At 44.4% G+C, this 22,386-nt stretch overlaps 1 protein-coding gene across 1 annotated transcript; it reads left to right on the top strand.

Annotated features, from left to right (window-relative positions):
* The first annotated feature begins 18,639 nt into the window (after window positions 1-18,639).
* LOC132881419 (protein NYNRIN-like) lies at window positions 18,640-22,027 on the top strand. Its single transcript, XM_060913873.1, has one exon. The coding sequence runs from the start codon at window positions 18,956-18,958 to the stop codon at window positions 21,275-21,277; it is 2,322 nt and encodes a 773-aa protein (XP_060769856.1). The 5' UTR covers window positions 18,640-18,955; the 3' UTR covers window positions 21,278-22,027.
* The last annotated feature ends 359 nt before the right edge of the window (window positions 22,028-22,386 follow it).

Below are 22,386 nucleotides of genomic sequence, written 5' to 3'. Positions count from 1 at the left end.
TGAGCAATAATACTATTAGCATTCCACTGTACAATACACAATCCTAACCCTAGTGACCTATTCATGAACTGTTGTATCCTTGGCCTTCATGTTAGTAGGAAGCTTTTTAAAAATTTGCTCTGCATTCAGCTCTTTTCCCACTATAGTCCCGATTTCTCTGGTTAGTATATACACAATGTTTGACATTGTTTGCCCTTTAAACCTGTCAGAGGTTGCATAGAACCATAGCCTAATCATGAGTTCTGCCAGACTTTGGATATCCACATAAACTTTATCTGTATTTCCCTTTTCGCTATCCGTACTAGTACTTTGAGAAGGAGCTTCACTAATGTCTATTTTAGACCTTACCTCCTTGACTGCCTCAGAATAACTAAGCTTGTTTTGCACCTTTACAACCATGATTTCCCTTGCCTCAGTAAACTTTGGGCATTGTGTAAATGCTGCCGAGTGCTTACCCCCACAGTTACAGCACACTGGATCCTCATGCTTAGAACATTCCTCATAATCATGATTTTCCCCACATGAAGGGCACCTCTTATTCCCATTACAAGATGTTGCAATATGTCCAAAACATTGACACTTATAGCATCTGATTGGCCTGGGAATGAATAACTTTACTGTGTAACAATTGAAACCTATGTATACCCTTTCGGGCATGATTTCCCCCACAAAGGTCAATACTACAGACTCAGTCTTTTTGACTCCCCCTAGACGCTTAACATCTGAAATCTTTATCTCATTTTGTGTTTTAACATTGGCTAGAATAGACTGGTCGGATAAATCAGTACCTACCCCATGAATGATTCCTTTTGTGGACACATCTTTTCCTACTCGCTTGGTTCTCAATTCTACACCTTAAAATTTTTTGGCTCTTGCCAATTGTTTTGCTTGATCTTTAGCACAATGAATTTGAATTCCCCCATCAAACAAAGGGACCACTTTCTCAACACTTTCTACAAATTTCTGTATTTCTTGTGCAACAATAATTGGGTTTGTTTTAGCAAGATTTATTGAGTCACACCTCCACACTACTATCTCAAGATCACCTTTTGTCCTTTTTTGACTACTATTGGGTTGTTCATATTCCCCAGAATTAGACCTTTTCCTACCACCTCCCTCACTATCCTTCCCCATTTCTCAACATTAACAGGTATAAAATATAGATAAGTATTAAAGATATGTAAATATATTGGAAATTATATAGAAACACTTAGCTTTATCAGAATACCGCCACCTGCTCTCAGAGCTCCCCTCTCTCGGTGACCACTCTCTGGTTTATTGGCGGTTGGCAAGCAACTTTTAGATGTGCATTACCGCCATCTTCTGAAAGGGAGTGTGGGTCTGGATCTACGCTACTCTACACTCAAAGGGGAAAAAGGAAAAGGAAAAGGAGAGGGGAAAAAAAATTACTAAAATAAAATAAATAAATAAATAAATAAAGGGAAATATAAACAAATAAGCAAAGGGAGTGTTGCCTACAATCTCCACAGAAGACCTGTTTCCTTCAAAAAGGTAAACAAATATGTAAAACATGGCTCTCCTGTCTGCCTTAGAAGTACTTCACTTAGCTTTAGGGGAACTTTCACTCCTTCAAGACATTTACTTAAAGTTCCTGCCTCTCATCCAGATGTCTAGTACATGACTCTACCACATGCTCTGGAGTTTCAGGGTTGCCACAGTCACTGCATTTGCCATCTACATGTTTCTTTATTAGAAACATTATGTTGTTCAGACCTGTATGGCCAATTCTCATTCTAGAAATGATATCCTCCTCCTGTGTACTCCTATGTGTACTTCGTCCCCTTCCCACTGTTTTCTGAATACTATACAGATGTCTACCTGTGTGTCCCTTATCCCATAGTTCCTGCCACTTCTGCCTAATTTTGACTTTAGTTATACATTTCATTTCCGCCTTACTGTACTTTATGTGCATCTCTACTCCAGGTTGGTCTACTGCTTTCTTGGCATGCTGGTCTGCCAGTTCATTACCTGTAACTCCAATGTGTGCAGGCACCCACATCAGTGTTACACTGACCCCTGACCTTTGCAGCCTGCTTACCATCTGAATGATATCTATTATGATATCCTGTCTTGACTGTGATTGTACATTTTTGATGCTGTGCAGAGCTGAAGTAGAATCAGTAGCAATCACAATATTCCCTGGAACAGTTCTATTACTGTCCACCCAAGACAGTGCTAATAATATAGCCACCAGTTCTGCTGTGTACACAGCCAGGTTGTCACTCAGTCTTTGCAAAACAGTCACTTTTAATTTTGGAATTACAAATGCAGCGCCCACTTGACTATCCTTCTTTGATGCATCTGTATAGACAATATAGCTGTCCCCATAGTAATTCTGTATGTACCATTCAGCATAATACTTGTCCACTTCTACCTCCTCTCTTGCCTCCAGAAGGCCAAGGTCAACTAAAGGCAATTGTAAGGTCCACCAAGGAGTCGCAGCAAATGGAACAGTAGGACATACAGGTAAGTCTCTGATCTCTACTTCTCTTGCCATTTCTCCTATAACCCATCCAAAGCTTCTAACTCTGTCATTTCTCCTCTCTTGGCAATCCATTAGTGATTGCAGGCCTATGTGACCTTCCTGGTGCCCCATAAGATTAGCCCAGTACACCAAAGACAGCTGATCCCTCCTTAGATGTAAAGGCATCTCCCCCAACTCTACCTGCATGGCCGCCACTGGAGAGGTTTTAATAGCTCCCATGCATATTCGCAAGGCTTGATACTGTACCAGGTCTAGTTTTTTTAGTATAGATTCAGCCGCAGACCTATAAGCTACGCATCCATAGTCCAGCACTGACCTTATCAGGCCTGAGTAGATGGTCTTCATTGCTGTCCTATCAGCCCCCCATTCCGTACCTTTCAGACATCTCATAACGTTCAGCACTCTTTTACATCTTTCAATGATTTTCTGGATGTGCATAGCCCAGGTCAGCCTTTTGTCAAACCACATACCAAGATACTTAAAATGCTCCACTCTCTCCAACTCTGACCCCCCAACAGTGATTTTAAGATCCTGAATACTTCTTCTCTTTGTGAAGAGCATAAACTTTGTCTTTTCCACAGAGATTCTAAAGCCCCAATCCAAAGCCCATTTTTGTACTTTGTCCACTCCTTGCTGCATTCTCTGAACTATATGCTCCACGTTCCTTCCTCTCTTCCACATAGCTCCATCATCTGCAAATAAGGCAACATCTATAGATTTGTCAACCTCCTTAAAAGCCTCGTTAATCATCACTGTGAACAATAACGGGCTGATAATGCTTCCCTGAGGAGTTCCATTCTCAACCCCATAACTGTTGCTAAACGCTCCATTAATTCTGACAGTAATTTTTCTCTCAGATAGGAAGGCCTTAACCCATGCCCATATTCTCCCTCTTACTCCAAGCTGGGACAGTTTAATAAGCAGCCCCTCTCTCCATAGCATGTCATACACCCGTTCTATATCAAAATACACTGCTGCAACAGACTCTTTATTTACTTGGGCCCTTCTGACTGCGTCCTCCAATGCTATAATTGGATCCATTGTACTCCTACCCTTCCTAAAACCTGACTGGTAGTCGTGTATAAGCCCCCTGGACTCTAGAAAAAATACCATTCTGTCGTTAACCATTCTCTCAAGAGTTTTCCCCATCTGGGAGGTCAACGCAATTGGCCTATAGCTGCTAGGGATCCTGGGGTCTTTCCCTGGTTTCCGTATGGGAACAATAATTGATTCCTTCCAGGATATAGGAAGTACCCCCTCCTCCCACACCTTGTTGTACAAATGGAGTAATGTTCCCTTACTCTCAACACTAAGGTGTTCTAGCATAGAGTAGCATACCCTATCTCTACCTGGAGTAGACCTGCCCGCCTTCTGTAACGCCCTATTCAACTCCTGGAGGGTAAATGGTCTATTAAGGACCCCTTCCTCCTCTACATTTCCCCTGTCTTGTACATCATACCTTATCCTCGTCTCCTGTCTGGCCCTTACCTCCTCTACTCTTAGATTGTTCGAACTGTGCACTTTGACCAATGTTCGTGCAATTGCTTCTGCCTTTTCTTTACAGCTTAAGATAACCTTCCCCTCCTCCATCATTACTGGGTATTCATACCCTCTTCCTTTCCCTCTCATCCTCTTAATCATTCCCCATACTTTTTCAATAGGAGTCGTACGTCCAAGAGTGTTACAAAAACTTTTCCAGTATTCCTTCTTTGCTTTCTTAATCACTCTTCTAACCAGTGCTTGAGCCCTCTTATAGTCTATCAGGTGCTGATATTTATAAGTCTGTCTTAACACCCTAAAAGCTTTGTTTCTTTGCTTGATAGCTTCACTGCAGTCTTTACCCCACCATGGCACAATTTTATTCAAGCCCCTTGGTTTAGTCATTGGGATTGCCTCTCGGGCCGCATACACAATACTACAAGTCACACCAATGCATAAATCTTCAATATTTTGACTGGTATCAATAGTCGCCAGGCTTTGGTCACTAAATTTCATAAACTTTTCCCAATCAGCTTTTCCTAAGATCCACTTCCCTTCTCTTATCTCAACTACCCTCACCACCTCTAGCTCCACTCTGGTCGTGATGGGGAAGTGGTCACTGCCTATACTACAGTCTGTGTGCACCTGCCAGTTACATTTATGCGCCAACGCCCTTGACACGATTGTAAGGTCTAACGCTGAGTCCGTCCCCCTCACCACATCTATTCTAGTGCTTGTGCCATCATTGAGACACACCAATCCCTGTTCCTCCATGAAGCTTTCCACTATCCTACCATTGCTGTCCTCTTTATTACCCCAAACAGCGCTATGTGCGTTGAAATCCCCACACCATACTGTTTTACCCTCCATGTTTTCCCACATTTCCTCCAAATGCCCCACCTCCAGCTGCTTACATGGATTATAGAAATTAATTACCCTGACACTACCCACTCTTGTCCATACCTCTATTATAATGTATTCTTGTTCATTGCCTTTCTTCAATTCCCTATACTGTATTCCCTTCCTTACAAATGTGGCACAACCTCCCCCATTACCTCCCACCCTATCTCTTCTCACACAGGAGTACCCTCTGATTACAAAATCCAGTGATTCTTTCAACCAAGTCTCTTGTATGCAAATAACGTCTGGCTTATATTTCATTTCATTTAAAACTCCTTTAAACTCCTGACCATTTGCCACAAGACTCCTGGCATTCCACTGGACTATTATCAGAGGTTCTACCCTAATGGTTGTGATTGTTCACTCGTCTCACTAATTAAAGCTGCTTGAATTTTTTCCCACGATAAATTCCCTATATTTAGGAATTTGTGGGCAGCTTTGACGATCATTTTAATCTTATCTTTTTTACTCCTTATGTCATTAGAGCAGTTGACAACATAAGCAATAAAGAGAATAAGTTTCTCTGGGTTTATAGCTTCCTCGTTGCTCCCTACTCCTGACGCAGTAGGCGTGCCTTGCGAATGCGGCGCCTTTTGACTACCCACTCTGCTTTCTTTCTGAACTGCTTTGACCGCGTCTGCGTACGACAAATTCCTGGATGTTCTGACCTGCTGAATCACTACCGCCTGTTTTCTTGCCGGACACCCTCCATACGCGGCTGTATGATCCCCCCCACAGTTGCAGCATTTCTTCACATCGCTATCCCCGCATTGTCCGTATTCATGTTCTCCTCCACACTTCCCACATCGCTGCTTACCATGACAGACTTTAGCTATGTGCCCGTATCGTTGACACTTATAGCATCTCACTGGTGGAGGGACATACTCTCGCACCCGGAAACTCATGTATCCCACCATAATTCTTTCTGGCAGTACTGTTTCCTTAAATTCCAATAGCACAGACGTGCTATCCCTCTTTTCGCCATCCCGCGTAGCCTGTAGTCTCTTTGCATTCAACACTGTCCCACCTTTAATTGTCTTTTTGAGATCTTCCATCTTCTCCCCTAAGGGGATGCCAGATATCACCCCTCTTGCTCTCCGTTCTCCAAACACCCTTACTTCACTTACATCCAGCTTGCAAATTGATTGAACATTCAGCGCCTTATCCCTTTGGGCCCTATTCTTGCACTGAATGAGCAACCTGCTATTCCTCATCGGATACGCCCTCTCCACTTCTCACAAAACCTTTTTCAAACCATTAGTCAATGTAACAAGTCCAACTTTACCAATGTCACAGCCCTCTTTAAAACCAACCACTACTTTCAGCTCATCCTCCTGCCACACTCTCAACCTCACTGTTCGTTCTCCTTCCTCATCATCTGAAAAAGCCCTTTTCGCTTGCTGCTGGTGACTACCCCCCTTCCTTATCCAGGGATTCAGTAGCAACTCTCTAAATGCCTCATCCTCATTTCCACCCCCACCACTACCCTCATCCATGATCCCCTCCAGACCCAGTCACAAATCAGATTATGCCAAAAACCACAGCCGACTAGCCTGCCGACCTGCCGGGTGGAAACAGTCTCCAGTAAAACTGTTTGCTTCCCCTGCTATCCGTCCCTCCGATACTGCTCCCGCTGCACTGAGGAAAAAAAAAAAAAGCCTACCGAGCTCACTTCCTCTGCTCTCTCTCTCCTTATATAGGGCGTGGTCGCTGGGAAGACACACAAACACAGGTTAATTGACATCAGGTGTAGTGATTCTGCCACTTACCTTCCCTGACTCCGCCCTCCGGTCACAGACCGACACTTGACCACGCCCCCACTGCCACAACAACATTCACTGAGAAAAATATTTGAGGAAATGTTAATAATTTAATAATATTATACACTTGATATTTTGCTATAATTGAAAGTCAGTAGACAGATAATATAATGAGATACAGACAGAAGAACAACACATTACTGCGATTCATTTTCATTTCGTCTGAGATTACAATATGATAATTTTGTGGAAGTGATACAATGATCATTAATCTAATATTAATAAAAACTGTAAAGATGTAAAATTATCTGTGAAAATTAAAAAATGAGAACAATTATAGCAGTTGTTTACGATAATGCAGATTTTTTTTCAAAATAATGTTCTGATCTGTATTTTTATATAATAGTCACATTTATAATATTAAATCTCCTACAGAAATGACTCATATTACATCTTTATTGGACTTAATCTAGATATATAAAAGTAAACCTGTTCATTTTAATTTTAAAAACATCACATCATTAATATTTTATTTTGGATCACACAATCTCACAGTTGATCTCGAAGAAACCAACCTGAACCCAGCGTGTAGAGGCTGAGTGAATGTGGTGTGGACTCTGTGGACACTTTTTTTCGAACAACTATCACATAAACGAACACGTTCACATCAAAGGTGAACTTTCACGTGTGAAAAAGTGACTTCTATTTTTTTCGCAGCAGGTTCAAGTTTTCTATTATTTAATCAGCAAAAGGAGCGCATTCAGCCAATCAGGGTGCAGGTTGTGGAAGCATCGTCACACTGCTACAGGCTTGGCGAAGTGTCTCATTCAGTTTGTGTCTCAAAACCCAGTGCTGTTTGACAACGGCAACAAAAATGATGAAGAAAACGACTTTAAAGACAACATCTGGGAAAAAAAACAAAAAACCAAGATGAGCTCGGCAATGAAAACGGTGGGTGTTCAGTCCATGGTCCGTAGCGTACTTTGTGATGTGGTGAAGCTTGATATCAGTCTCAGGATCTCCTCAAACAAGCAGTCAGACGTTCTCATCTACATCTCAGGATACAATGTTCACCATTTTTTTCTTTTGTAAAAGAATGAGCACCAGCTCATGATCACTCAACGTCTCCAATGTCACATGATTGTTTTTGGGAAATGTTCATATAATCGCGTCACATTTAATGTCAATATTAATGAAAGACCTTTGGCCTTCTGACAATAAGTCTGCGAGTAAACATTATTTAAGAAGGAAATATATCTGAAGTTGGCTTTTTTTCTAAGAATATTTTTAAAATTAGATTAAATTCCTTCACAATTCTATGTATAGCTAACATTAAGTTCTCTTAATTTTTGGCTGTAAAAATACAGAACTATCCCGTTAAACTATATAGCGGGTTAAAAATGGCCTGGAGTTTCCTCTGTAATATTACTTTGGATAGAGTGGAGTTGGAGTCGAGTTCATTTTAATCCTGCATTTGATATTCATCACTCATAAATCCAATATTTACACAGATATTATACCGGCACTGATACTGAATTTACTCGAGTGATGATGCTTTCAGACACGAAAAAGTCTGGTCACATGACACTCACACAGAAACCAGAATAAATAAGTTTTGTTGTTGTTGATGATTAAAGACAAATCAGTCCACACTATTAACTTCTATATTCATTCTTTACAGTTGAATAAAAGAGCAACGCAGTCAGTGTTAAAGCTCTGCAGAACCCGAGTGACCTTTAACCCTTTCATCTGCAGTTAATATTCACCCACTGAGCTCCTGATCTCATAAAGGCAGAAACAGTGACATGGATGTTATTTGTTCACACAGTGAGCTAAAGGAGGAGCTGAAACAGGCTGTGAACACTTTCTACATGGAAACATCAACCGGAGGAGGTGCAGTTCATTTCCCCTGAGTCACTTGTGCTGATATAATATTATTAATCAACGTTATTTCTTCAGTCTCACATGTTTTTCACTCCTTCAGGTTATTGTGTGTTATTGTGACTCTCGTTGATTCTTTATACCCTGAACACACACCGCAGTTTTGTCCTGTTGTTCATATTTGTTTCCTGCTTTAATACAAAACTCCAGAATTAATGGCACCCTTCATGAACAGAATAATGCATGCCGATAAGAGATATTCATTTTTGTGGCGTAAAAAGTGACTTCCTTGTGTACTTCAGAATATTCAGATGCATACTTCCCCATCAGCCTCTCTGATTTCAGACTCCTTTTCCTTTCTTTCAGTCATCTTCTTTTGGCAATCAAATTCCTCATGTCTCTGTTGATATCCAGGTCTTTTCTTTTCTTCTTTGATGAGGGATGATGTTCTCACATGCATCCTGGCAACTTTCTTTTCCAGCTTCCCAGATGGTCTCTACATCCATTTCCTTTCCATTACCGATGTCACTAACAACCTGAAATCTGTTCCTTCAAGTTACGCCAAATCTCTTATTAAAGGATATGAGACATGAAACATAAAAGCACGCTATATCAGTTTCTTTCCATTAAAAAATATGAATTAATTGCATCAACAAATACAAAATCATCTATTAAATTCAGCAAAATCGTTATATTCGTGATGATTATATGGCATTTCTGCTCGACTTCCGATATGCATTTTTTGCAACCGGAAGAGCCGCTGTCACGTGATCATACGTCACAAAAACTTTTGGGCACAGCACAAGCAGGTAGATGAATGGAGAAGTGGATGACAAGAAAATTGTTTTTATAGTCTTTAACGTACCGAAGCTGAGGAAAGTGTGGGCTCACCTGCGCATGCGCAGTAGGCTTCGCACATGCGCAGTAGGCTTGGTAGGACAACTTTACAGAACACCTGTTGAAAAAACTTTGCACCTACTGTTTCCCACAAACTGTATTCGGACCATTTCACTGAGGATTCTTTCAACATTAATACTCAGGTACTGAACAATATTAATTCATGAAACAGGAAGCATAAGGATGAGAAAAAAAACAGTTCAAATCGGGAAGCCGCGCACACCTGCGCCAGGCTGCACAAATGCGCGCAGCTTCCCGACCCAAACCGCCTCTCTCTCATCCTTACACTTCATGCCTCATGCTCCATGAACCAACATCGTTTTTTTTTTTTTTTTTAAATCGGATCTGCGCGATTCAGCCATGAAAAAGGCGGCATCCGCCGAAAGGCGTGCTGTTTGCATCCCTGCATGGAGGCCAGGGGACAGGGCAGGAATATTTTTGTTGATATGAGTGATCCGGTGCGATTTCGCGACCCCCCTGTTGAAGACCTCTGCGCTAAGTGACTGAAAGTCGAGGTAAGGATTAGTATTATAATTTTGGGTGTATCAATTATTGATTATCATAATTCTGACTCGTTTCGCCATTTTGAATGTTTTCATCTCGGACTCTGGAAGCATTGTATCTCAATCAATCTCGAAAAATATCAGCAAAAAAAAAACTAGCTTGCAACGGACTTTAGCTAGATCTATGATGAACTTTCAATGTATGATACAAAAATAATACTTCTTTCAACAAATCATTAGCCTTTGAGCAGAATTGTTTTTAACTTACCAGGAAGTGTTATGGAGCCGACGGCTTTCAGTTTCATGAGGGCTGAATGAACTCTCACTCTCAGAATCATCTGACCCATCAGAGTAAAGACAAGATCCATGTTCATGTGAATTTCCAGCTATCGGTTTGAATTGATAGGGTCTAACTTCACATCTCTGTGAAACATCGGGAATATCACTGTCGATGGTGTCCATTTCGGTAACCTGTTTACATTAGATTCCCAAGCGCTGGCTCTTTGGAAAGTTTTTGTGACGTCACGGGTCACGTGACCGCTTAGCTCATTAACGAATCCTTGTTTTACGCTGATGTATAGAAAAACTTGAATAATGTGATGATTTTAACATTTTTGACACCCTGCAGTGATTTAGATGGCATTTCTTATGTCCTTTATACATAATTATGCCCAGGTAAAAATCCATGTCCCATATCCTTTAAGTGTTCTACTAGAGGGGAGAACACTCTGGATCATGTTTACTCCAACATCAAGCATGCGTACAGAGCCATACCCCTCCCCCACCTCGGCCAGTCAGACCATCTTTCCCTCCTGCTCTCCCAGCCTACACCCCCCTCAGACGCAGAGCCAGGCCCACCACAAGGACTATCACAACCTGGCCTGACAATGCACTCTCCAAACTACAGGACTGCTTTAAACAGACAGACTGGGACTTATTCGAACACCAGGAGCTGGAGACATTCACAGGAACGGTGCCGGACTATATCAAGTTCTGCATCGGGAATGTGACGGTGGATAAAAACATCCGGGTCTTCCCAAACCAGAAACCCTGGATGACCAGCCAGGTCCGCTCACTCCTCAGGGCTCGCAATGCTGCCTTCAGGTCAGGTGATAGAGCTCTGTACAGAGCCGCTCGAGCTGATCTGAAAAGAGGAATAAATAAAGCCAAGGCGGACCACAGGCTGCGCATAGAGTCCCACCTGTCCAGCAACAACACACGGGAGGTGTGGCAGGGCATTCAGGACATCACAAACTTCAGAGACTGTGATGCGCCAACAGGAGACTGGAGTGCGCCGCTAGCAGAGGAGCTAAATCGCTTCTTTGCTCTCTTTGAAACATCTCAGCAGCACTCATCTGCTCCTGCCCTGCCCCCACCACCACACAGTTCCTGCACCACTCCTTTCATTGTACAGGAGCACGATGTCAGACGGGTGCTCCTGGCGGTGAACCCCAAGAAAGCTGCCAGCCCAGATGGTGTACCTGGTAAGGTGCTCAGAGCGTGCGCCCACCAGCTCGCCCCTACCTTCACCAGGATCTTTAACCTCTCCCTGGCTCAGGCAGTCATCCCGCCCTGCCTTAAATCTGCAACAATAATCCCAGTGCCGAAGAAGTCTCCCGTCACCAGCCTGAATGATTACCGTCCTGTGGCCCTCACCCCAGTAATCATGCACTGAAAAAAATAACCTATAGAATTTACCCAATAAATCTGAGGTAACAATTTGCATTGACTTGTTCGGGGTAGATTTAATTCCATATATTGAGTATAAAATAACTGAAATAAAAAGCTATGAAATACTGAAATAAATTGGGTAAAATTTACCTCACATTTATGTATCTATTCAACAGCTACTTTCTCATTGAAATTGGGTAAAACTATCTCTTGTTTGCTAGTAGGTAATACCTGATAATTACTAATCAAAGGTAATTAATATCAGTAACGATTACTTATTCGGAGAAGGTAAGATGTACCCCCAAAAAGACTTTCTGATGGTTCATCATCTCAATGTTTATAATCCATAAAATCATCATAAAAAAAAAAGAATAAAGTGCAGTACAACAGCTTCACACAACATTTCAAGTAATGTTTTTTTATGAGAGAAGCGCCATCTAATGGCGACACTGTGGAATCGAATGAATGGGCGTGTTTAGAATGAAACTAGGAGAGGGCGGGGTCTGAGCCCTGGCTGCAGCCCGCTGGCTTTCAGCTGGAACTGCATAGCAGTCGCACAGCAGTCGCACAGCAGTCGCAGAGGCTGGAACAGGAGAAATTCAATGGCTTTTATGGTATGTTTAATATTTTGTTGATAGCAAGTAAGAAAGCCCTGACAACAAAATGGATGACAAGAGAGCCCCCGCAGTAAAGGACTGGATTGAGGTGATTCATGACATTTATTTTCTGGAAAAACTTACATTTACTTTGAGACTTGAACAAGAGAAGTTTAAAAGCTGTTGGACACCTTGGACTGAGTATGTACGTATCTTCACATAGATCTGACTTTTCTTGACCCAAATAGATGAAAGTAATACACCACTCCCACCAGGATTCGGTTGAACTGCTCAAGTGGTAACTGTATATAGTTTATTTGTGATGTTATTATTTTTATGTATTTGTTTGTTTGTCTATTTCTCTGTAGGAGTACAGATATACAGCTGGATCCTCTTTTATACTTTTCCTTTTTGTTTAGTACAAATAAGTAAAGGGATGGGGCGGCACGGTGGTGTAGCGGTTATTACTGTCACCTCACAGCAGGTTCTGGGTTCGAGCCCCGTGGCCGGCGAGGGCATTTCTGTGCGGAGTTTGCATGTTCTCCCCGTGTCCGCGTGGGTTTCCTCCGGGTGCTCCGGTTTCCCCCACAGTCCAAAGACATGCAGGTTAGGTTAACTGGTGACTCTAAATTGACTGTAGGTGTGAATGTGAGTGTGAATGGTTGTCTGTGTCTATGTGTCTGCCCTGTGATGACCTGGCGACTTGTCCAGGGTGTACCCCGCCTTTCGCCCGTAGTCAGCTGGGATAGGCTCCAGCTCGCCTGCGACCCTGTAGAACAGGATAAAGCGGCTAGAGATAATGAGATGGATGGAAGGAAGTAAAAGGATGTACCTGGATAGGTGTATTTATAAAGATGCATGTGTGTGTATATATGTACGTATGTGGGTGCGAGGGTTTGCATGTTTGTTTGTATAAGCATTTATATCAGTATATACTTTTTAAAATGCATTTTAGGTTAATCATTGATGTATTTATTTTTAAGTATTTTTTTCCATTATTAACATTGTTACCTTGTTAATACCAAATAGAGGATGTACGTATGTTCTGCTGTGTGTTATGTACGTTTTTTGCAACTAATAAAACATTTATTTATTAAAAAAGGTCATTTTCTGTTTCTGACTGGACCATTTTCAAAAAATCATAATTTCATATTTACATACAATGACCTTTGTATTTTTTCAATAGTGCATATTCTTTTATAGATTATTGAAAAATTGGTATATTTCATCAAAAGCTTTATATAAAAATTACAAAAATTCCCAAATGTGATAGTTATCGCTTAAAACTTTGCGTTTGTGTTTTTTCTACTTTCAGCCTCAACTATTACTTCGACATAAACAAAATGTTTTATTCACTATATATAATGTACACATGCTCTTTCTGTTCATGCTGTCTAATCACGTTTCGCTAATATTTTCAGGTCGAGGTCAAAAGTCTAAAAAACTATCAAAATCGTCAAAAATGTAATTTTCACCATGAAATACTGTTTTTGGCTGATAACATGCGACAGTAAACCACCCCAAATATCCACCCATTCTACCCCAGTCAACCGTCTGATTGGACCTTTGACCTACTTTCCAAGGTCAGGGAGGTCATTTTCAGTTTTTAATGCACTCATTTCTTCAGTTGTTGGCATGTCCAGATACTTTAGGGAGTGAACACAATCTTCAGTGCATACTGTAATGGAAATAAATGGCAAACAGATGGAGCTTCTATAAAATGACACAAAGTTGTCTTTAAAAAGAGAAGGGCATCAGATTTGGTCGTCAATATGTCAGAAGAGAAACTGACATCAGGATTTTAAAAAGTGTAACTGGTAAATAGTGCAGTGAAAGTGTAGATTTTTATTTTGGTCAGAACTGATATTCCGATAGATTTGAATGTAAAATATTATTGATGGAATAAATCATCATATGAAGTGACTCACGACTCGAGTCGTCATTTAATACGATTCTTTTTTTACACATATTATTATTATTATTATTATTATTATGATTATTAAAGTCACAATACTTTGACCCGAGTACAGTTTGTGCTTACTCTACCGCCTCTGATTGTGTAGAATTTTAGGAAACGCCATGAAAAATTCCTAAATGTTCTGCAGTCGGACCCCCAGACTCCCTGCCAGATTTAGTGAGGGCCCCTCCCAGCGCTCTATTTTTACTGCCTTGGTATCTCACTGGGCTGCATGTTGCTCTCCCAGTCCTCCGGCCCCAGGTTCCAGTCTAGTGTGGGGTGACCCTCTGGTTTCTTTTTTCCTCCTCTTTGGAGGTGCTCATCCCTCAGTTTGCTTTCCAAGGCGTCTCTCGGCCCGGTCCCCTGCTCAGCACCTTGTGCACATCAGTGTTTCGTTGGTTCTGCACTTGGGTTCACTCCCCCAGTCTCAGTTCCTGGAGCAGTGGGTCGCGCTCCTTTCTTTAGGAGCCGCGACTGAACCAGTTCCCCATTACATCATCATCATCCATTACTCTCCTTCTACAGCAGTTTAATTAATGATGCCATATCCTGTGGGCGTGGTCTTCACCAGTCTGGAGGCTGAGGTTCTGACGTGGCGGATTTACGGGTCAGGGGCGAGACAGTTGATGCAGCGCACAGACGCTTTAAAATCTCCCGTGTGTTCTTCCCCCTGAGTCTGCTGTGTTCTCTGAGCAGTTTACTGTCACAAACATCACCTGTATTTCTATAAACATCACTCACTCATCACTAATCCATGTTAATCATTGAGCTTTTGATGGTGTTCAGTCTTTAATGTCAAATTAAAATTCCATTTGATTGAGGGGGAATTTTGGAGCTGATTATTTGAGCGGATTTACAGCGCAGCACCTTTACTGCTGTTTCTGTGTGAGTCGTTTACACCAACATTTATTCACTATGAGAGAGACACACACCATTTGTGCAGCATTTTTCAACTGAGGAGTTTATTTTTGAAAAGTTTCTCATTTCCAGTCAGGGCGTGTCGATGTTACTGAGGGACGACCTGAAAGAGAAAAGCAGAGGAGAGATTTTTTTAGAACAATAATCATCAAACCTTTTATCCTGGTATATAATATTCCCATTGCACTATTCTAGATCATATTACTGCATTCAAAAGTATTCGCTCCACATGTGCTTTGTTTAGTATAGCGAGCTCCTGAGGTAATGAACAAGACCCATTCTGTAAGACATTACAAATATGACTGTGACTCATTCTGAGCTCCCTGACCACTGCACCCTTCTCCTCCTCCTCAACCTTCTCCTTTACCTCCAGGATGTCGTCCACCTGCCCCTCCATCCTTTTGGCGCCCCATTTCCTCCATTAGTTCTCCCCAAGGGAGAAATGTGGGAGTTGAGGGTCTGGATGGGATTGGGTCGACGCTGTCCATTATCTCGCCCCACATCAGTGCCTTTGGACTCGCGGGTCTGGAGGACAAAGGCTCCTCGACGCCCACAGTTTCAGGTGGCAGACTGGAAGTGGGTTGAGGTTCGGGCTCTGACTCAGCTGGTGCTGGTGTTTCTGGTGCCGCATGTAGATCTGGACAAAATCAAGGACAAGAAGGAGATAAAATGGAACGGTAAGACAGAGAAAACATTACAACATTAAAGAATGCGCAAAAGAATCAACAGCGGAAAACTGAGATATATTTTAATCTGGTTTACCGAGTGTAAGATTGTGTGTGTTCTCGTGCATAGCTGTCCTGAGCTTTATGACCCTTTCACACCCTGGTAAACGTGCATAATCGCGAGAACAGACTCTTTTGTTTTCTCTGTACCTTCTAGTTTCGCTGAAACCACCTTCCTGGTTCCTCTTGTTCTAGGGGGTGTATGGTCTGCTCTTTCATGTATAACAAAAACGACTCCTTATCTGGCGAGTTTCACCTTGTCTTGTCACGCAAGCTTCTGATGTATATAAACCCTGCTTTTTCTATGTATCACTGAGCAGTGCTTGAATAAACCAGATTGATTTAACTCGTGTGGTTTCTTTTGGCCCTGCTCCAGAGCGCTCTTATGTCGACGCATCTGAACTAGGACAGACGCAGGTTCTAACAATTTGGTGACCCCGACGTGATACTCTCAATCAGGTAAGACATGTTTGATTGACTACCTGGTTGGCAGTAGTTTCGATTTTGTTTTCCCTGGTTCGAGTCCAGGAAGAGCGCGCTATACAAATTTACGACACATTTCCGTCTGTTCCTCTTCAGATCCGTCTGTTGTCATTGTACGATGGGAAACTCGTTCCCTAAGCCTGCGCCAGGGGAAACCCCGGCCGAATGGATGACTAGGTGCGGTTTTGCTTATTATGTTTCTCCTTGGCTCGATAATTTGGCAGGTTGGACCGAGGCCAACCCTCAAATTCCTTCATATCCTCGCCAAGGTACTTTCGATCCTGGTTATCTTGCATCGGCCTATCGCATGATTTATGAGGGATTAGGGGACCCCGGCTGGGATCGCCCGTATATGCGGGATGGATATGCCAAATGGTATGATATGAAGAAGATTTGGGATAATTTTAAACAGGCTTATACTCCCCGTTCAGTCCTGAAATCCATCCCGAAGCCTCGGGCTGCACCCGTCACCAAGGAAACGGAGGAGGCGGCGCTAGGAAAATCCAAATCTCATTCTGCTCCTCCAGCCTCGTTAGATAGTAAACCTCCACCTTATAGTAAGACCGGAAAAATTACTGGTAAATCGCCGTCAGCTGCAAAAACGATTCCTAAAATATATCTCGTAATTGTCAGCTTACGGGAGCTGATTACCGGTTTATTCTGCAAAATAAATTAGGAGGCGCATATGATGAGACAGCCCTGTTAGAAAACGTTCAGGTTCTCGCCCCCGTCAATGATCAAGCTGAAAATATTAAGGAAGAGTATGAAGGGGATGACGGTCGCCCGCGTCGGCGCACCGTGACTACCTTCTTTTGGAAAGACACGCCGGACGCGCTGCAGTAGCTTCGCGAGCAGTTGACGCGATACCTGCTCGCCTTAAAACAAGCAAATAGAGACCTGTCACAGGTCACTAACTGCAAACAGGAGCGTTCTGAGCTGACGTCGGCTTTCTGGAAGCGCTTTGGGGAAGTTTGGCAACATTTGGGAGGTCTTGAACTCAATTTGGCAAACCCGAACCCAATGTTCTTGTCCACCTTTTTGTCTAATTGTCGCCCCGAAATACAGAGCGTTTTAAAACATCACTGGAGTGACCGGAATAATCTGGTCCTCCGCCAGGCCGGGGAGCGGGTACGCACGCTGGAGAGCGATGGTCTTTTAGACTGTAAAACGAATAAAGCATGTTTATCCGTCGTGCCGGGCGGACGAGCGGAGGGACGACAGGAGAGGGGTCGCCGAACGGGACCGCGCGGCGGGGGAGGGAGGAGAAATGGAAAGTGCCACTATTGTGAAAAAGAGGGGCACTGGATAAGAGAATGTCATGCGAAACAGCGAGATGAGCAGGAACGCGAGAAACCCGTCATGCGCGCCGGTTCAAGCCCCACAGGGCAGAGAGATCCTGCCCGCCCATAGGGCTGCCCTCAGAGCGATGAAACCCCGACCGTTGTTATGTTAAATCTTTCATTCAGCTCCCCCCTTAACGAAGATCTCCCTACTATTGTTTTATGCCTGGCAGGGACTGAATATCCTTTTTTACTCGACACCGGGGCCACGATGTCTTCGGTGGGGAGGGAATATGCGGGTCCTTTATCTACACGGTCTGTAAGCTCTGTGGGAATAGAAGGGGTTCCTTTCCATTCCAGTTGCACGCCCCCCCTTTCTGTTACTTGTGCCCTTGATCCTTTACTGAAGTTTTCTCACTCCTTTGTTTGCATGCCTGATTGCCCTTTTAACCTGCTTGGACGGGACCTCATGAGCCTCCTAGGGCTCTCTATTTACGCACCAGACGAAACCTCGTCGGCTGCTCTTGCCCTCACCTCTCTTTCTCTCCCCCATAACCTTCTCAATGCTGCTTGTGCCGTTACCTGCCTCACACCCTCTCTTTCTGATCTCCCAGCTTCTCTTTGGGCGGAACATAAGGACGAGGTGGGCTTTGTTAACTGTACCCCTTACGAGGCGGTCATTAAACACTCTTCGCCAGTATATGTAAAACAGTACCCCCTTTCCCCAGCTAAACTGTCTGGCATTGATGATGTTCTGTGTTCTCTCCTAGAGCAAGGTGTGGTCGTTCCCTGTGTTAGCCCTTATAACACCCCAGTGAATCCGGTGCAGAAGCCCAACGGCACGTGGCGTTTCACCCAGGACTTGCGTAAGATTAATGAGTTAATTATCCCAGTCGCCCCATTAGTTCCAGACGTTCCCTCTCTTATGGCCTCGATTCCGTGTGAACATGCGTTTTTCTCTGTAATTGATCTCTGTTCTGCCTTTTTCAGCGTCCCTGTGGGCCACGACACACAGCCCCTGTTCGCTTTTACGCACAGGGGAAAGCAGTACACCTGGACCAGGTTACCCCAAGGATATGTTGATTCTCCTGCGGTTTTTACAGCCGTAGTGAGGGACGCCTTGGCCGATTTGTGCCTCCCCTCGGGCTCCTCCGTGCTCCAGTATGCGGATGATCTTCTGGTAACGGCGGAGGATAAGGACATTTGCGCTACAGCTACACTCGCTCTCCTCTCTCTTCTGGCGCAAGAAGGTTTCAAGGTCTCACGAACTAAGCTTCAGTTCTGCCTCCCCACTGTTCGATATCTGGGTCACGATCTCTCCCAGGGCTCCCGCAGGCTCAGCCCCGAGCGTGTGCAGGTCATCCTAGACACTCAGGTGCCTGCCACCAAACACGCCCTCATGGCTTTTCTGGGACTTATCAATTACTGCCGCCAGTGGATTCCTGACTGTTCCACCTATGACAAGTGTCTGCGCTCTGCAATTCTGCACTCGGACCCTTTGACTCAGCCCTTGGTATGGTCTGACGAGATGTTGTCGGCCTTCAGGGCCTTGAAACAGGCTTTATGCTCGGCTCCTGCTCTCGGACTTCCGAATTACCGTTTGCCGTTTCATTTATATGTGTGCAACCAGCAGGGAACTGCGTCTGGGGTTTTGGCGCAGGAGCACGGGGGGGGTATGCGGCCTTGTGCGTTCCTCTCTAAAACTCTCGATTCTGTGGCTCAGGGTCTCCCTGCTTGCCTCAGGGCGGTGGCTGCATGTGCTGTCATGGTCACGGACGCTGAACGGCTGGTCTTATCTCACCCGCTCGTTCTCCACACCTCACATGATGTAGTGCACGTTTTAAAGAACCTCAGTACCCAGCATTTATCTGCGCAGCGTCGCTCTGGATACGAGTCTATTCTTTTGGCCACCGAAAACCTTACTGTTAAGCCCTCCTCCTCCTTTGATTCTCTCGCGCACGCGCTTCAGCGCCTCCTCAATTCACAGGATGATTTTCTTTCTTCTGAAACACACGACTGCATTTCTGACATTCTTTTTGAGACAAGTATCCGCCCCGACTTACGTTCCACCCCCTTACTTTCAGGTGATTCGCTGTTTGTGGATGGCTCGTGTTCACGCCCCTCTGACGGCGTCTTTGTGTGTGGTTATTCTGTGTGCCGCCTTCCTGATGAAACTGTTGAAGCTTTTTCTCTTCCTTTCTCCTCGGCTCAGGCTGCCGAACTATACGCTCTAACCCGTGCATGTGTTATTGCTCAGGACACAGACGTCACTATCTACACTGACTCACGTTACGCTTTCGGCGTTGCTCACGACTTTGGTCGGATTTGGGCTTCGCGTGGGTTCACCACTGCAGACGGTAAGCCCATTTCTCATTCTTCGCTTGTTACTGATCTTATTACAGCGTGTCTTCTCCCGCGCTCTTTAGCCATTGTTAAGACTCGTGCTCATTGTATTGGGGACTCTTTTGAGATCAGGGGAAACTCTCTCGCCGATCGCATTGCCAAAGCCGCGGCTGCCTCCGGTGTTTTTCCGCCTTCGCTTACTCTCTCCCTGGTCTCATCCAGCCGTATGATTAGTGCCGTTCTTCCGGACATTGACTTGATCTCCCTCCAGGCCTCCGCTTCGGCCTCAGACAACCATTTCTGGGACTCATGCGGCGCGCAGCCGTCTGACGGCGTTCGGATCGATGCTCAGGGCCGCCTTTGTTTGCCTAGACATTGCACTCCATTTCTCGTCCGCGAGTTTCATGGTCCCACTCACCGCGGACGAAGGGGGGTAGTGGAGGATTTATCCAAAATATTTTGCATCGACAAAATACACACTGATGTACATCACATTCTAGACAGATGTTTAACGTGCGCCCAGAATAATCCATCTAAACCAGGCGCGGTACATCAGCACCTTCCCATACCTGACACGCCGTTCCAGGAATGGCAGATTGACTTTACTCACATGCCAAAACAGGGCCCCTTTAAGTATCTCTTGGTCATGGTCGACAAATTTTCACGATGGGTGGAGGCTTTCCCCTGTGGGAAAGAAGACGCTCGCACGGCGGTAAACAAATTGACGCAAGAAATCATTCCGCGTTATGGTCTCCCGGTAGGGATAGACTCTGACAAAGGTACGCCGTTCACCTCTAAGGTGACACAAGAACTGTGTAAAGACTTAAAGATCCATTGGCGTTTCCACATCCCGTACCATCCGCAGTCCTCCGGCATTGTGGAGCGCGCAAACAGAACAATCAAGGGTAAGCTGCGTAAAGCCATGCAAGAAGCTGGTACTAAAAATTGGGTACAAGTTTTGCCTTTAGTTCTCGCTGACATGCGAATGACCGCTCAAGTGGCCCTCGACAACCTGTCTCCGTATGAGCTCGTGATGGGCCGGCCTTTTCCTACACCCTGGCGCAGAGGTATGCAGGCTATAGGAACGAGTGATCTTGATGTACATCTCAGTGAGTACGCCGTGGGTCTCATGCGGGTGTTGGATGAGTACTGGACGAGACTAAATTCCAAAAAGCCTCCCATTCCTGAGGCACCCACTCACCCCTTTGAGGTAGGGGATAAAGTGTTGGTAAAGAAATTCGCTAAATTAGGCACTCCTCTAGAGGAACCACCCTACAGTGAACCCACGGATGTGCTCGCTGTAACTCGAACGGCTGTACTAACTGACCTTTTTCCACAGTGGATTCATGCCAGTCGAATAAAGAAGGCTCCAATGTAATAGAAATCTATATTGTTGATGCTTAACAGGTTTTTGTGTTTCAGAAAGTTGCTGTGACAATAGCTGACGGCCTTTTCAGGGATCCCCTTTCCAGCATCCGGAGTGATCCGGTTTCGGCTGATCTACAAAGAGGGGATGGTCGGTGCGTCCCGCAGACTTCTGAACTGAGGAATCTGGAAGACACGTGAGCCTGGGCTACCTTCAACTATCTACATCCTGTGGACACAGAAAGAACAAAGTCAGTGACCAGTATGACTTTCCTTCTGGTATTGGTCTTAGCGCTTGGAGCAGGGAATCCCGCTCAAGCCAGCCACGAGGACAACGTTTTTTGGCGATTTGCCAATTGGACTGCTAAACAACATACTAATCAGTCTTGTTATGTCTGTCAATACGTTAGAGTCTAAACTGTAGTTATACTCTGTAAACAAAGTATAAAAGAGGGGATTGTAAGATTGTGTGTGTTCTCGTGCATAGCTGTCCTGAGCTTTATGACCCTTTCACACCCTGGTAAACGTGCATAATCGCGAGAACAGACTCTTTTGTTTTCTCTGTACCTTCTAGTTTCGCTGAAACCACCTTCCTGGTTCCTCTTGTTCTAGGGGGTGTATGGTCTGCTCTTTCATGTATAACAAAAACGACTCCTTATCTGGCGAGTTTCACCTTGTCTTGTCACGCAAGCTTCTGATGTATATAAACCCTGCTTTTTCTATGTATCACTGAGCAGTGCTTGAATAAACCAGATTGATTTAACTCGTGTGGTTTCTTTTGGCCCTGCTCCAGAGCGCTCTTATGTCGACGCATCTGAACTAGGACAGACGCAGGTTCTAACACCGAGTGTGAGCACGTCAGTGGCATGAGCCTGAGCAGTGATCACACAGCCATCGTCTACACGTCCACCTTCAGGTGGTGTCACAGGAGACGTGGCGTTTCCTCCCAGAATCTCCTCCTGGACGGATGGGACGTGGTGTTCGTTCTTCCCCATCGTTGCGGGTGGAGGGTAGTAGGAGGCGGATCTCAGAACGGGGTGGGACGGGGGGTAGAACCGGTCCGGCATGATGAAGTAGGCCGGGGGTAAGAACTGCGGTGGTAGGATGGGGTAGAACAGGGGG

Source organism: Neoarius graeffei, chromosome 2 (assembly GCF_027579695.1).
Source record: "Neoarius graeffei isolate fNeoGra1 chromosome 2, fNeoGra1.pri, whole genome shotgun sequence".
Taxonomy (NCBI): Eukaryota; Metazoa; Chordata; class Actinopteri; order Siluriformes; family Ariidae; genus Neoarius; species Neoarius graeffei.
Note: the sequence above shows the minus strand (reverse complement) of the source record. Positions and strands in the feature narration are given on the sequence as shown.

Coding starts and splice junctions, on each gene's coding strand:
- LOC132881419 (XM_060913873.1), top strand. CDS start 18,956: ATGGCTTTTCTGGGACTTATCAATTACTGCCGCCAGTGGATTCCTGAC.